Genomic DNA, 14428 nt, shown 5'->3' on the forward strand with positions numbered 1-14428 from the left:
TATTTGTCATCAATATCCAGTATCTGAGAGAGGCTACAGGAGGGCTGGGGAGGGACTACTGGTAAGGTCTTGAAATGACATCATGAGGAGGAATGGGCTTAAACTGGCAGAGGGGAAATTTAAACTGGATGTGAGGAAGAAGTTGTTTGCAGTGAGGGTGGTGAGACACTGGCACAGGTTGCCCAGGGAGGTTGTGGGTGACAGAAGCACAGAATGTGGTTTTTGATCACATTGGGTGATTCTGTGCTCCACAACCTCCCTGGAGGTGTTCAGGACCAGGTTGGATGAGGCCTTGAGCGACCTGTTCTAGTGGGAGGTGTCCCTGCCTGTGGGGATGATCTCTGAGGTCCCTTTCAACCTAAGCCATTTTATGATTCTGTCTTTCAGTTAACCTTAGCATATTTTTCTTTCTACAATTCTCAGGTGAATATTGGGCAGGGAAGTTGGTTAGATAGTGGCAGGCCCCTGTCAGACTGAGGAGAGTTTGTCTGCTGTTGTTGCTTGTCTGCTCAGAAAGATGAGGCTTTACAGTGTGTGCAGTGAGTGGTTGCAGTGGTCAGCTGCTGGGTGCTGGGTAGTGCTTTGTTTGACATGTAGCTTTGTCACCATTATCTCTGCTGATGAGAAGGAGCTGCTCTATGGAATTCCACCTTGTGCAGAATTTGAGGCATGAAGAATGTCAGGGCTTGGGCCTGAGCAAGCTGAAAGTGAGCAGGGTTACATCAAGTAACCCTGGAGTTCCTTGGGGCAGGTCTAGACTGGATGTTAGGAGGAAGTTGTTGGCAGAGAGAGTGATTGGCATTGGAATGGGCTGCCCAGGGAGGTGGTGGAGTGGCTGTGGCTGGAGGTGTTGAAGCCAAGCCTGGCTGGGGCACTCAGTGCCATGGTCTGGTTGGTTGGGCAGGGCTGGGTGCTAGGTTGGGCTGGCTGAGCTTGGAGCTCTCTCCCAACCTGGTTAATTCTGTGAGTCTAAGTGAGATGGCTGATGGGGTTACTGCCCTCCAACCAAAGCACATTGTGCTGTTTTTTACTCTTGGGGCTGAATTTCTGGCTGCTTCTTCCCAGGGCTCAGCAGAACTTTTTTGTTCTGTTGCTTGGCCCCGCTCTCGGCAGCGCTTGGACTTGTCAGCCTCCTGTGGGCTTTCCATTCCATTTGGGAACGTTAACGTTTTAAAACTTAAAGCAAAAGCTATCAACAGCTTTTTGTTTGAAATGTTTCATATTTATAGTTCCCTAAACCTCTGTTGTCTTTATCTTCCCAGTGACATGGGAGCTTGGAGGGAACACACACACACACACACACACATCTCCGAGTGCCAGTGCTGCAGATTAAAAATAGCCTTTCCCCAGCAAATGCTAACAGCTGCCTGGCTTTGTTTCCCAGCTGAAGATGCATGCTATAGTATTTTCGTTTCCCCACTGTTGCCAAATGTTCCTGGCTGCAGCTCGGCAAATTCTGCTGCGTAAATTCTGTTGTAATGCTAATTGCACTTGAACTGCATTTCTTTGTGGCTTTCCTCTGCTCCACTCAAGCACCTATTACCCACTTACAAACAGGAGGGGTTGCTTTGTGTCGGTTTAAGTGACAGGATCATCAGCACTGCAGTAAGCCAGGTATTACTGGGGCAGGGTGAAGGTCATGGCATCATAGAACAGTTTAGGTTGGAAGGGACCTCAAAGACCAGCTAGTTCTAGCCCCCCACTGTAGGCAGGGGACCTCCCACTAGAACAGGTGTAATACACATAGATAAACACCTAACTTTCATTAAGTAGTTCTGTCAATGAGTGTTACTGAAGTAAAACACAGTTTTACCCCGGATAAAGAGATTGCTTTGCCTTATTCATTGAATCAGAGGCTCACAGAATTGTTTGGCTAGGAAGAGATCATTAAAGGTCATCTCGTCCAACACCTTTGCAGCAAGCAAGGGCATCTTTAGTTAGATCATAGAATCAACCAGGTTGGAAGAGACCTCCAAGATCATGTAGATGTAGAGAGGGCTAAGTTGTGCTCCCCCAGGATAAAGCCCTAAACTTTGTTCCCATCTTTCAGTTGAAGTAATTCAGTGGTGATGCTGGAGAAAGTCTCTTGTGTTCTTAGCAAAGTGATAGCAATTGTACATTGAAATTGTGTCATCTTTAGATCATCTTTTTAGGTTAGAAAGATCTAAATGTTGTACTTCAAGAAACATGGCATTTTAGCAGTGGTTTTCAAAGCATCAATGCTTGTAATGCTGTGAGTGGCCAGTGTTGTATCCAGTGACAAGGTACTGCTGACCTGAGTAGAATGCATTATAGAGTAGCTCTTCTGTTTCTCCCTGTCTGGAAGGACTCCATCAAACTGTCTCCCTCTCTTAACAGAGAACCTGCTGTTTTGTTAGTTATTTTGTTGTTTGGCAGTTCAAGTGCTCCTGCCTTCATATACATAGAGTCATAGAATCATTCAGGTTGTTAAAGACCCTTCAGATCATCAGGTCCAGCCATCAACCCTACTCTACCCAGGTCACCAGTGTGCCATATGGCTAAGTGCCATATCTAAACGAACTTTAAACATCCCCAGGGATGATGACTCCACCACCTTCCTGGGCAGCCTATTCCAATGCTTTACCAGTCCTTTTTTTCCCTCATGTCCAGCTTAAACCTACTCTGGTGCAGTAGGAAGCCCTGCAGTAAAACAGCATCTTATTTTTAAACTCAGAGGAGTAAGGTGCTGCTGAGTTATGTCAGCAGATGGGCAAAGGAATCCAAATCATAGAATGGCCCAGGCTGGAAAGGACCTCCAAAGGTCATCCAGTCCAACCCCTGGGCAATGCTTCACCACTCTACAGTGTGTCAATGCTTCTCCACTCTACAGTGAAAAGATTTCCTAATGTGTAACCTAAAACTACCCTGGTGCAGCATGAGGTTGTTCCCTCTTGTTCTGCCATTTAATTACCTGTGAGAAGATACCAGCACTTACCTTTCTATGTGGTCCTTTTGAGTAGCTGTAGAGGGTGATAAGGTCTGCCCTCAGCCTCAAGCTAAAGAGTCCCAGTGTGATCCATGCTTACATTCTGGCATAAAAGCCAGATCAACTGGTGTGAAACCTGGGGAGACCTGAGACTTAATAACTCAGCAGATGGTGCTTGTGTTCATGTGGAAGTAATTATGCACTGCATTTTTAATTGCAGTCTTGACTGGTACAGTAGGCTTGCTGAGCATACTGGGATTAGTGTCTTGTGTGGGAAGAACCTGCAAGTTAGTTTGTTATGGATGAAGTGATGTGATGGGGATCCATTTCAGGAATGCCTTAAGAACATGCTCTAAATGGAATCCTTTCTACCCTGATGGTACTGGCTTAATCCTGCTGCCATCTGGACTTGAAATCTGCTCGGGCATGCGAAAGAAGAGTCTAGAGAAATGATTACTCATTTAGTGCTCTGTGGTTTGTGTTTATGGAAAACAGAATTCATCAGGCTCTTCTAAAGGAAAACAAGGCTGTGCCAAAGTTAATTTGGCTGCTGAGTGTTCACGGATGGTAAAATTATACTGAACAGATGTTTGTAATTTTTGCAGGTAATAGCTCTAGCAGATGCAGCAGAAGCAAACCAAGCCAGCATGTTCCAGGCATTCACAAAGTTGCAAAGTGCCACCCATCTGGTGCTTATGCTGCTCAGTCTGTGGCAGAAGCTCAGCGCAGATCAAGTCGCTATTCTGGAAGCTACCTTTCTGCCCTTAGCAGAAGAGACACAAGAACTGGTAAGGATCTTGAAGAGCTGCTGGAAACAGGCATTGACAGCAGGCCTTCAGGCACTTGGGCTCACTTCTTTCTCTGTGTGCTTTGTCTTTGAGGCTATCTAGTAGCTTTATTAAGTAGGTATTTGATGCAAGCTACTTTGCTTTCACAGATAGATGGGAAAGTAGGAATAGAGGAGAGGATATTTCATTAAGAGATATAGCTCCTACCAGTTAACTTCCTCTTAATCCTTCCTTATCAAGCCAAGCAGGAGTGTCTCACATGAGTTTAACTGGTTTTAGCTTCTGTCCAACTTCCAGCACAAACAGAATAGCCTAGGTTTTTTGGAGGCTCTAGTATAAAATCTCTGTAATCTACATAGATGTGTACTCACATGCACACATTCCAATAGTACCATAGAATACAGACAGGTACAGAGGAGTCCAGTTAAAGAATCATAGAGTCAGTCAGGGTTGGAAGGGACCACAAGGAGCAGCCAGTTCCAACCTTCCTGCCATGCCCAGGGACACCCTACCCTAGAGCAGGCTGCACACAGCCTCATCCAGCCTGGCCTTAAACATCTCCAGGGATGGGGCCTCAACCACCTCCCTGGGCAACCCATTCCAGCCTCTCACCACTCTCATGCTCAACAACTTCCTCCTCACGTCCAGTCTGAAGAATCTAATCAACTTTATACCTAGGATCAATCTCCAGTTAACTTCAAGTCCAGCCTTCTTCCTTGATTCAGAATAAACTACTGAAAGAGAGCATGCCACAGTTAGGAGAGAAATAAACTGAGTTTAATATGTACAATGAATCCAGGTTTTGGTACATACTCAGAATACTCAGAATAGTTTGTGGCCATTTAGAAAGCCTGTGCTGGGTTCCAAGTAAATCTAGGATCATCTGCAATCTCTGCCCAGGGAGAGGGGAGAAGTGTTTTGGCATTTTGCATGACATTGACCCACAGCAAGCAAAGCAAGAGAGCTTTGTTGAGATTTATTTTGGATTTTGTCCTCATTTAAACTTGGGAAGTCAAGCTGCACAACTGAATATGCATTCCCTTGAATGGAATTGAAAGGCATTTCATCCTGATCTTGTGAAAACCTAAACAATCTTTTTTTTCCCATGACTTGCTTTTGTTTTGCCATCAGGAACTGCACTGCTTTGAGAAAACATGATGGAATCTGTTGTGTATCCTATAATGCAGGATAACACTTCAGTATCTATCTTGATATGTCCCTTGAAAAGGATCTGGACAGGCTTGATTCTTGGGCCAAGGTCAATTGTATGACATACACCAAAGCCAAGTGCTGGGTCCTATGCTTGGCTCACAGCCCCATGCGATGGGGCTGTGGGAGGTGTCCCTGTTCTAGTGGGGGGTGTCCCTGCCTATGGCAGGGGGCTGGAACTGGATGATCTTTGAGGTCCCTTCCAACCTAAACCATTCTATGATTCTAACTTCCATACTTTCTGGGAAAGGCAGATATTTTGCATTGTTTTGAAGGGTTGCTTTTGATGAATATTGGAAATGGAAGGACATTTCCCTTTTGTCAGTCATTTGTTCCAGAATTCTGGGCAGTCTCAGAACACCAAAAATTGAAAGAAGTCTCTCAAATCTCTGGTTTGGACTAGTGGGATAAGTGACCTAACCCTTCTGCCAATAAAACCATTAAGTAAGTGATGCCCAATCTCAATAACAATTAATCTTACTCACACAGAAGTCAGTTTTATCCAATGAGACTAAAATGTAACCCATGTTTCCAAGGCAGAAGTAGGTGCTAGGAGTATTCCAGAGCAGGATAACTATATTTTGACATGGGCACTGTGTTTGAGTCCTGTGTTTTGCTGTGTGGTGGAAAACTATAGCAGAATATTTCTGGAGACAAAATGAATCTGTGATTGCCTTAATATTAAAGAAGCATCAGAGATTTCATTATGCAGAAAAGACTGGATGAGGCATTTAGTGCCATGGTCTAGATGACTGGATAGGATTGGGTGATAGGCTGGACTGGATGATCGTGGAGGTCTCTTCCAACCTGGTTGATTCTATGAATCCCAAGTTTGAAGAGAGTTGGTGGCTGCCTTTGACATATTGGTTATTAGCTCATAGCAGGGGCTGGCAGATGGTTAATTTCAAAGTACTGCAAGGTCTGAAACATGTAAAATAGAAACAAACAAAAGGCCAAAAGAATCAAAACCAATGCAAATGTAAAAGAAAACCCACAAAACAAACCACACACCCAACAACAAAAAACCTCAACCAACCAACCAAAAAAAACCTCCAAACCAAACCCCAAACCCAAACCAAGCCCAAGGGATGATTTTCAGTGATTATACTTTACCAAGCTGAGTTGTCTGGATGGAAGAATCTGTTTGAAAAATGCTGGCTTTGGGATAAAGCTTATGTTTACAGCAGGAAATCCTTTGAGGAAAGGAGGGAATTTGTCCAGGCTGGTTTGAAGGGTTCAAAGGGTTCTTGCTACGTGGGGTGGTTTTGATATCATGGTCGCATGGCGTCTGGATTGACTGCTGGCTCCTCTGTCTGATAATTAAGCTGTTAATGCTTTCTTTGTTTAGGGCATTACAAAGGGGAATAATGTCTGTCAATACTAACAGTCTAACTTCAAGACTGATGGAGGGTCCCCAGCAGTAGAGCCATCAAGAGGAACTTCACTGAAGAATAAATATTTTCATAGTTCTCCTAACGTTAACAAATAGTGACCCACAGGTGCTTCGCCGCTCAGAATCATCCCTTTGTTGTTGTAGTCGCATTTAGGATGCTGTAGTTGAGAGTAACAGCTCTAAACTGGCATCGAGGAAGTGTATTTTCATCTCCTTTTAGGTCTGGAATTGTACTGACCGAGTAAATGTCTGTATCTGATTTCTTACTGGGGTTGTAATTGGGAAGCCAAGAAAAAAGAAAGGCTGGGAGCGAAATGCCTATTTTTAAGTGCCTCCATGATCCAGGGTAATTAAGTTAGTGACTATAAATTCACTCCTTCACAGTGTTGATTAGATAAAGGAGAAAAATACACTTTCAGGCAGTGCTGGAAAAGAAGTGGTGTCAGAAGAGAATAATTAAGTGCCCAGTGAGAGGCATAGGGGCTACTATCAGAAGTGTCTCTGCTTTCTGTAAGCAATCATCTGAATGTAAATCACCAGCAGGGAAAAAAAAGAGGAGATCACTTGGGAGAGTCTAGAGAGCCTGCTGGGTTTTGTGCCTGAGAGCAGCTGAGGTTTGTGTAGAGCTCTTCAGGAAAGTAAAAAATGTCCTTTTGTGACAAGAATGCTTTGGTGAGTGGAAGTTCTCCAGATTAAAGATATGCCCACTTCTGGAATTCCAGGGGGCTTCATCCTGTCAAGACTAACAGGAGCCAGTTTGGTTGGTTTGGGTTTTTTTTTTTCTTTGGAAATTTCCATTAATTTTTAGTAGCTTGAAGCTTTGAGCTCATCAATGCATCATTGGGCAAAGTGATTTTTGAGCCCTGATTCTTAGAATTTGTTGGAGACTTTCACTTTTCACCAATTCTTACAGTCATTGAGAATATCATCCAGTTTAGGCCTTCAGCACAGTAAAACACATCTGGAATTAGTCATCGTTATCCTCCCTCCTCTTCTTTCTAGAAACCAGATGGATGATGCAACTGAAGAGGCCATTTTTAGCAATGCCTGAGCTGTTTCCCTTGGGCAAACCTGCTAAGCCACAAGAGCCTGAGAGCAGCAGTAATCCATCAGAGAGGAGGCCTCTTACCCTGTCCTCACAGTGGCCAACTGTGAGCATCTAAAGCAGTGCACATGGGCACTGCAAGTAGGCTTGATAGGAGGAGGAGGTTCTTCACAGAGAGAGTGACTGGCATTGGAATGGGCTCCACCCAGAGAGGTGGTGGAGTCGATGTGCCTGGAGGTGTCGAAGCAGAGCCTGGATGAGGCACTTAGTGCCACGGTCTGGTTGACTGGATAGGGCCGGGTGCTAGGTTGGACTGGATGAGCCCCTGCCCTGCCCCTCTAGAGGCTGCTCCCTCGGCATGGGCAGCCCCAAGGCCACCTCTGGGGAGGACAAGCAGCAGCACCTGGCTAGCTAGAGGGGCCTGCAGAAGGCCTGACAAGGAAGGTGCTTGGGCTCTGTGCTGCAGAGGAAAAGCAGCTCCTGGGCAAGCCGAGAAAGCTGAGGGTGCACTGGTTCTCTGTCCATGTCACTGACAAAGGTGTCAAACAGCACTGGCAGCACTGACCGCTGAGGGATGCCACTTGGCACTGGTCTCCAGGTGGATCACCACTCTCTGCATGCCACTATCCAGGCAGTTCCTTATCCAGCAGTGCTCCAGCCATCCAGTCTGTGTTTCTCCAGAGTGGTGACCAGGGTGTCCTGTGGGACAGTCTCAGATGCCTTACTCAGGTCCAGTACATCTCTGCCTCGTTGCATTCCTTAGCAACCAAATCCATTTCAAGCTTTTCTTTTTTGTGGTGGAAGAGATTTTGCTGGGATGATTGTGAGATCTGCAGTGTGTACATTTGACACCTGTTAAGAGAGCAGGTTTCCTCAAGGCGAGATGGAGTGTGAGGTGATCTCAGTGCTAAAAAGCAGAACAAGAGATCTCTGAAGCTGGAAGCAGAGGCGGCAAATCGTTCCACTCATGCCGTGCAGGCAGGAGGTTTCTTTCATCAGTTCCCAGAGAAGGCTCAGTGGCTGTAAGAAGAGTGGTTGCCATTTTTCAGCAATACTCTTTCAGGAACACTCACAAGGAAAGTTTGTCAGCTCCATTTCTGGCATGGCAGGCAGGTTTTGCTTGCCGTCCTTGTGGCCGCTGTGGCTGTCACCTCCTCCTTGAGACAAATCAGGTGGGTTGGAAATGCAGAACGCACTTGGGTGTGGGTTAGGATGAGTGGCAGCGCAGTGAGGTCCTGGCAAAATGTGCTGTTGGTTTGTGGCTGCCAGGTTGGGAGGCCTGGGTTGGTGGATCAGCAGGGAGATTTTTATACTGACTCCACTGCAGAAGCAAAGTGTTGAGAGAGACGCGGCAGGTGCTCCTCGTGAGAGAGGAAACACAACCCTTGCAGATGGAGAAACCTCCCCGTTGGTGGCTTTCAAAAGCATAAGTGCCAAGGTTGTTACTCAGTAAGGTGAATTTCCAAGCATTTCAGCATTTTTGAGAGCTGATGAAATCATTATTGTGACTACAATCAAGAAATAAGATCTAGACAGGCAAATTCCTGAGGCGGCAGCTGTAAGGGTTCCCATCGTGTGGCTTGCACCACTTCTGCACAGCTCCTGCAGAATGCTGCACACTGCATTGGAATTCTCTCTGAGGTGCCCTGGCTAGCCCTCCAGGATGAATTACTTCACAGGCAGCTTGAGGAATGGTTGTTGCCTTAGGAATAGCATGAATTGATAAAGGCTTTCAAAGTGTAAGAGAGGCTTCTGAAGATAAAGAGTCAAATTCCTGCTTGGCTCATAAACACAGCTTAGGAACAGTCTTTTTCTTGGAGGAGAGGAGGCTCAGGGCAGAGCTCATTGCTGTCTACAGCTACCTGAAGGGAGGTCGTAGCCAGGTGGGGCTGGGCTCTGCTGCCAGGGACCCAGCAACAGAACAAGGGGACACAGCCTCAAATTGTGCCAGGGGAGGTCTAGGCTGGATGTTGTTAGGAAGTTGTTGTCAGAGAGTGATTGGCATTGGAATGGGCTGCCCAGGGAGGTGGTGGAGTGGCTGTGGCTGGAGGTGTTGAAGCCAAGCCTGGCTGGGGCACTTAGTGCCATGGTCTGGTTGGTTGGGCAGGGCTGGGTGCTAGGTTGGGCTGGCTGAGCTTGGAGGTCTCTTCCAACCTGGTGGATTCCATGATTCTATGATTAGGTGGTAGGTTGGACTGGATGATCTTGGAGGTCTCTTCCAGCCTGGTTGATTCTATGGTTCAAAGTGTGACTGCTGTGCTGTTGAGATGGTTTCTTTACACTTATGACCAATAGTATTCATTTCTACCTCTCAAACTAAACTTTCCACAGCCCCTAGAGTAAATTCTACAAACCAATTTTTCTCAGACTTGCCTTCCAGCAGTCACTTTTTTCCTCCCTCTCTGTGCTGCCCACCCCATCCTTGCCCTGGAATGTTCAGTATTTTAATAAGCCCTTACAGGAACCTCAAATATCACAGAATCACAGATGTCAGGGATGTGAAGGGACTCTGAAAGATCATCCAGTCCAAGCCTGCTGCCAGAGCAGGACCACCCAGAGCAGGTCACACAGGTTTTAGATGTCTCCAGAAAAGGAGGCTCCACAACCTCTGTGGGAAGTCTGCTCCAGGTCTCTGTCATCCTCACAGTGAAGAAGCCTTTCCCCACACGTACCTGGAACCTCCTATGCTCTGGCTTGCAGAACACTACACAGTGTTCCAACTATGACTGTAGAATCATTTGTCAGTGTGGGCTACAGACCAGAACACTTTTCAATGTCAAAGACTTGAAGAATTTTCTTCAGTTCTCTCCTTGCAGCAATTAAAAATTGCTGACAAATGCAATACTCTTTGTGGTTGTTCATTCTTAGTTGTAAAAACCACCTCCACAGGCTTGCAGCAAGACTGTTTGGTCTTTTCATGTAAAGGCAGCTTTCTCTGCTCCTCCACTAAAATCTGCCTTGGATTTGCCTGGACTTACTAGGTTAACAGTCCTTCAGTTGGAGAAGATGCTTTTAGGGTCTACTGAGAAACCAGTCCTACAGGGAAGCTAAAGGTTTCACTGGATCACAGGACGTTAGGGGTTGAAAGAGACCTCCATAGACTGAGTCCAACTTCCCTGCCAGAGCAGAATGGTACAATCTAGCTCAGGGCACACAGGAACACATCCAGACAGGCCTGGAAAGTCTCCAGAGAAGGAGACTCCACAACCTCTTTGGGCAGCCTGTGCCAGGGCTCTGGGACCCTTACAGGAAAGAAGTTGCCCCTTGTGTTGAGCTGGAACCTCCTGTGCTGTAGTTCATACCATTATTCCTTGTCCTATCATCAGGGCACAACTGGGAAGAGTTTGTGTGTCCCCCTTGACCCCCAGCCCTCAGATAGAGGGGATCTAATCAGTGTTTATAACTAAGTCTTCCCTTCACCAGACCAAGCAGCCCCAGGTCCCTCAGTCTCTCCTCAGGCAGTGCCTCAGCCCCTTCATCATCCATGTAGCTCTCCTTTGGACTCTCTCGTGTAGGTCCCTGCCCCTCCTGAACTGGGAAGTCTAAAATGAGTGCAGTATTCCAGATGAGGTCTCATCAAGGCAGAGTAGAGGGGGAGGAGAACCTCCCTCTCTTCTGGCCACACTCTTTTAATGCATCCCAGGATCCCATTGGTCTTCTTGGGGTTGGAAAGTGTTGGAGACGTCTGTGGTAGGAAGTGCAGCATAACCTGTGTGAGCCAAGGGCAGAATGCTGGCTGGCTTTAATTCCCTGACTTCTCTTGGCATTTCAGTTAGGTGCCAAGCAGAGACTTCTTCTGCCTGCATTTGTCTGTCTTATTTGGAGGGCTGCATTGGGCAATGCTCAGCTACTGTGCGCTGCCACCAGTTAATCAAGTGTTTATCCTCTGGTGAAACTCAGCTTCTTGTCTTGTCTTATTTCTCATGATTTGTGGTGTAATTAGGAGTGTCTGGCTCGACTGTTTTCCCTGCTTTGTCCAGATTAAGTTTCACTGCCCAGTGTGTGGGAATGTAGACAGCCTTTACCAGCTCATTAACCTCTGTAAATTGACTGTGGAATGGATTATTTCCTGTCACCATCACAGGTCAGGGGATGGATTACACTCCAATGAAATCTTTCTGCAGTCTCTGGGACATGTGAAGCAGTCACAGCATTGATTCACTGGCAGGGTTTTTCTGAGTTACACGGGGTGTTGTAAGGGAAAGTGTAGAAATGACAGAAGGTTAATGTCCTTGTCCTGAGGTCAGGAGAGGCAAACGTTGACTAGCAAAACCCCTCTACGTTGGTGTTTTCCTTCTGCTTTATACACATACAGCATGTTTCCAGGACTCCAGGAAGAATAGTAGAAGTTTGGATCAGGATGGAGTGCCTCTAACTGCCTTCTCACTGACCTACTTATCACTAGGAAGCGCCTGTCCTGATCGTGTTCTTAGAAAGTAACAAGGGCAGGAAGGGTGACCTTGGCTTCTCTCTGTCAAAAGTAGCCCCCAGCCTTCAGAGGCCATACCTGGATTTACAGCTCACCTCCCTCCTGAATTCTGGGTGTCTTCCTAGAAACCATACTTAGGTTAACAGCTCAGTTCTCTTCTGAATTCTGGGTGTCTTCATAGAAGCCATGCTTGTGTTAACAGCTCAGTTCTCTCCTGAATTCTGGGTGTCTTCATAGAAGCCATGCTTGTGTTAACAGCTCAGTTCTCTCCTGAATTCTGGGTGTCTTCATAGAAGCCATGCTTGTGTTAACAGCTCACTTCTCTCCTGAATTCTGGGTGTCTTCATAGAAGCCATGCTTGTGTTAACAGCTTACTTCTCTCCTGAATTCTGGGTGTCTTCATAGAAACCATGCTTGTGTTAACAGCTCACTTCTCTCCTGAATTCTGGGTGTCTTCATAGAAGCCATGCTTGTGTTAACAGCTCAGTTCTCTCCTGAATTCTGGGTGTCTTCATAGAAGCCATGCTTGTGTTAACAGCTCACTTCTCTCCTGAATTCTGGGTGTCTTCACAGAAGCCATGCTTGTGTTAACAGCTCAGTTCTCTTCTGAATTCTGGGTGTCTTCACAGAAGCCATGCTTGTGTTAACAGCTCACTTCTCTGCTGAATTCTGGGTGTCTTCACAGAAGCCATGCTTGTGTTAACAGCTCACTTCTCTGCTGAATTCTGGGTGTCTTCACAGAAGCCATGCTTGTGTTAACAGCTCACTTCTCTCCTGAATTTTATGTGTCATATCCAGGAACTTCTCGTTCTCAGTTTGACTCTCAGGTCACATACTGTCTGTATATTATTGTTGAAGTTATATTTCTGTGTCAATATTGGGGCAAGTTTGGTTTTTTTCAGGCTCTCTTGGGAAATTTTTGCTTGTACAAGGTAAAGAACTGAGAGTTCCTGATGCTCACTAATAGCCAAACTGTGTTTTCTGCACAGGTGCCATTTGGAAAGTCTTAGGCCTTGATTTTTTTCTGTGCTGTATCACATTACAGCTCATCTAATTTTATTTCATTTCCTTTTCATTAACTCAGGGCTGGGAAGAAACTGTGGATGCTGCCATTTCTTACTTGTTAAGAACTTGCTTGTCCAAGAGCTCTAAGGAACAGGCCCTGACTGTCAGCAGCCAGTTGAGCATGCCCAAAGATACGAGCAGACTGAAGAAAAACATCACCCTCTTCTGTGACAGACTGGCCAAAGGTGGTCGCCTTTCCTTGGGTACAGACTCAGCCACTCAGCAAGCTGCTGTCCTGCTAGGTAAGACAGAAGTTCACAACTCTTAGTGAGCATTTGTATATTGGAAGTTGTGCACAGAAGCTTCTTTTTGTGTGGCTGTGGGAATGAAATGCTGGGCACGTTGCTGAGGTCGGTGGTGACAGAATTTTCACTCTGAGTTTTATCTCTGATCAGAGAGTCACAGAATATCAGGGGCTGGAAGGCACCTCAGAAGATCATCCAGTCCACCCCCCTTGCTAGAGCACTTACTGCAGCTCTGCAGCAGCAAATGCACCCCAGATATTTCCAGTATAGGTTGGGGACTGACCTGCTGAAGAGCAGTGAAGGGGAAAAGGACCTGGAGGTTGACTATGAGCCAGCAATGTGCTCTTGTGGCCAAGAAAGCCAACTGCATCCTGGGGTGTATGAGAAGGGCTGTGGTGAGTAGGTTGAGAGAGGTTCTCCTCCCTCTCTACTCTGCCCTGTGAGGCTGCATCTGGAATATTATGTCCACTTCTGAGCCCCTCAGTTCAAGAATGATTTCAGGGAACTGCTTGAAGAGAGGCTGAGGGAGCTGGGGGTGTGCAGCCTGGAAAAGGGGAGGCTCAGGGCAGAGCTCATTGCTGTCTGCAACGACCCGAAGGGAGGCTGTAGCCAGGTGGGGTTGGACTCTGCTGCCAGGCACCCATCAGCAGAACACGGGGACACAGCCTCAAGTTGTGCCAGAGGAGGTCCAGGCTGGATGTTAGGAGGAAGTTATTGGCAGAGAGAGTGATTGGCATTGGAATGGGCTGCCCAGGGAGGTGGTGGAGTGGCTGTGGCTGGAGGTGTTGAAGCCAAGCCTGGCTGGGGCACTTAGTGCCATGGTCTGGTTGATTGGGCAGGGCTGGGTGCTAGGTTGGGCTGGCTGAGCTTGGAGCTCTCTTCCAGCCTGGCTGATTCTATGATTCTATGAAAGAGTCCAGTGATTTAATGGTGACCTGGCAGAGTTGGGTTAATGTCTGTCCTGGATCCCAAAAGGTCTTTTCCAACCAAAGTGATTTTGTGGTTCTATATAATGTCCCACCATACAACACTACATTTTTCCTCTGGCTTCTGATCCTCCACACTGAACATGTTTTTGCATGATGAGCAGTTCTATCTTAGAATAAAAGCCTGGGAGTAAGGAAGTAGCAATATAAGCAAACACTTTAAATTTCATCATTTGGGTTCTGTTTTTTTAGACTAAAATATGTCCCTTGCCCCATAAAGCTGATTTAGTGGAAGGGGAGGAGCAAATCTTTAGGGAGACTTCTGAATGCTTTATAGCCACAAGATTTTGTGGTTGCTTAAGAAAAGTCTAAGAACAGCTT

The 14428-nt window shown here is 46.4% G+C and overlaps 1 protein-coding gene across 9 annotated transcripts in view; it reads left to right on the plus strand.

The window, feature by feature from the left end:
- The window catches only part of BBS9 (Bardet-Biedl syndrome 9), a 230463-nt gene that overhangs the window by 98942 nt on the left and 117093 nt on the right, over positions 1-14428 (plus strand). For all 9 annotated transcript variants that reach the window (XM_064169881.1, XM_064169879.1, XM_064169880.1 and 6 more), the window contains 2 exons: positions 3553-3735; positions 12896-13118. In XM_064169881.1, coding sequence (XP_064025951.1) covers positions 3553-3735; positions 12896-13118 — 406 coding nt within the window. The remainder of the gene's footprint in view (positions 1-3552; positions 3736-12895; positions 13119-14428) is intronic.

Source organism: Pogoniulus pusillus, chromosome 32 (genome assembly GCF_015220805.1).
Source record: "Pogoniulus pusillus isolate bPogPus1 chromosome 32, bPogPus1.pri, whole genome shotgun sequence".
Taxonomy (NCBI): domain Eukaryota; kingdom Metazoa; phylum Chordata; class Aves; order Piciformes; family Lybiidae; genus Pogoniulus; species Pogoniulus pusillus.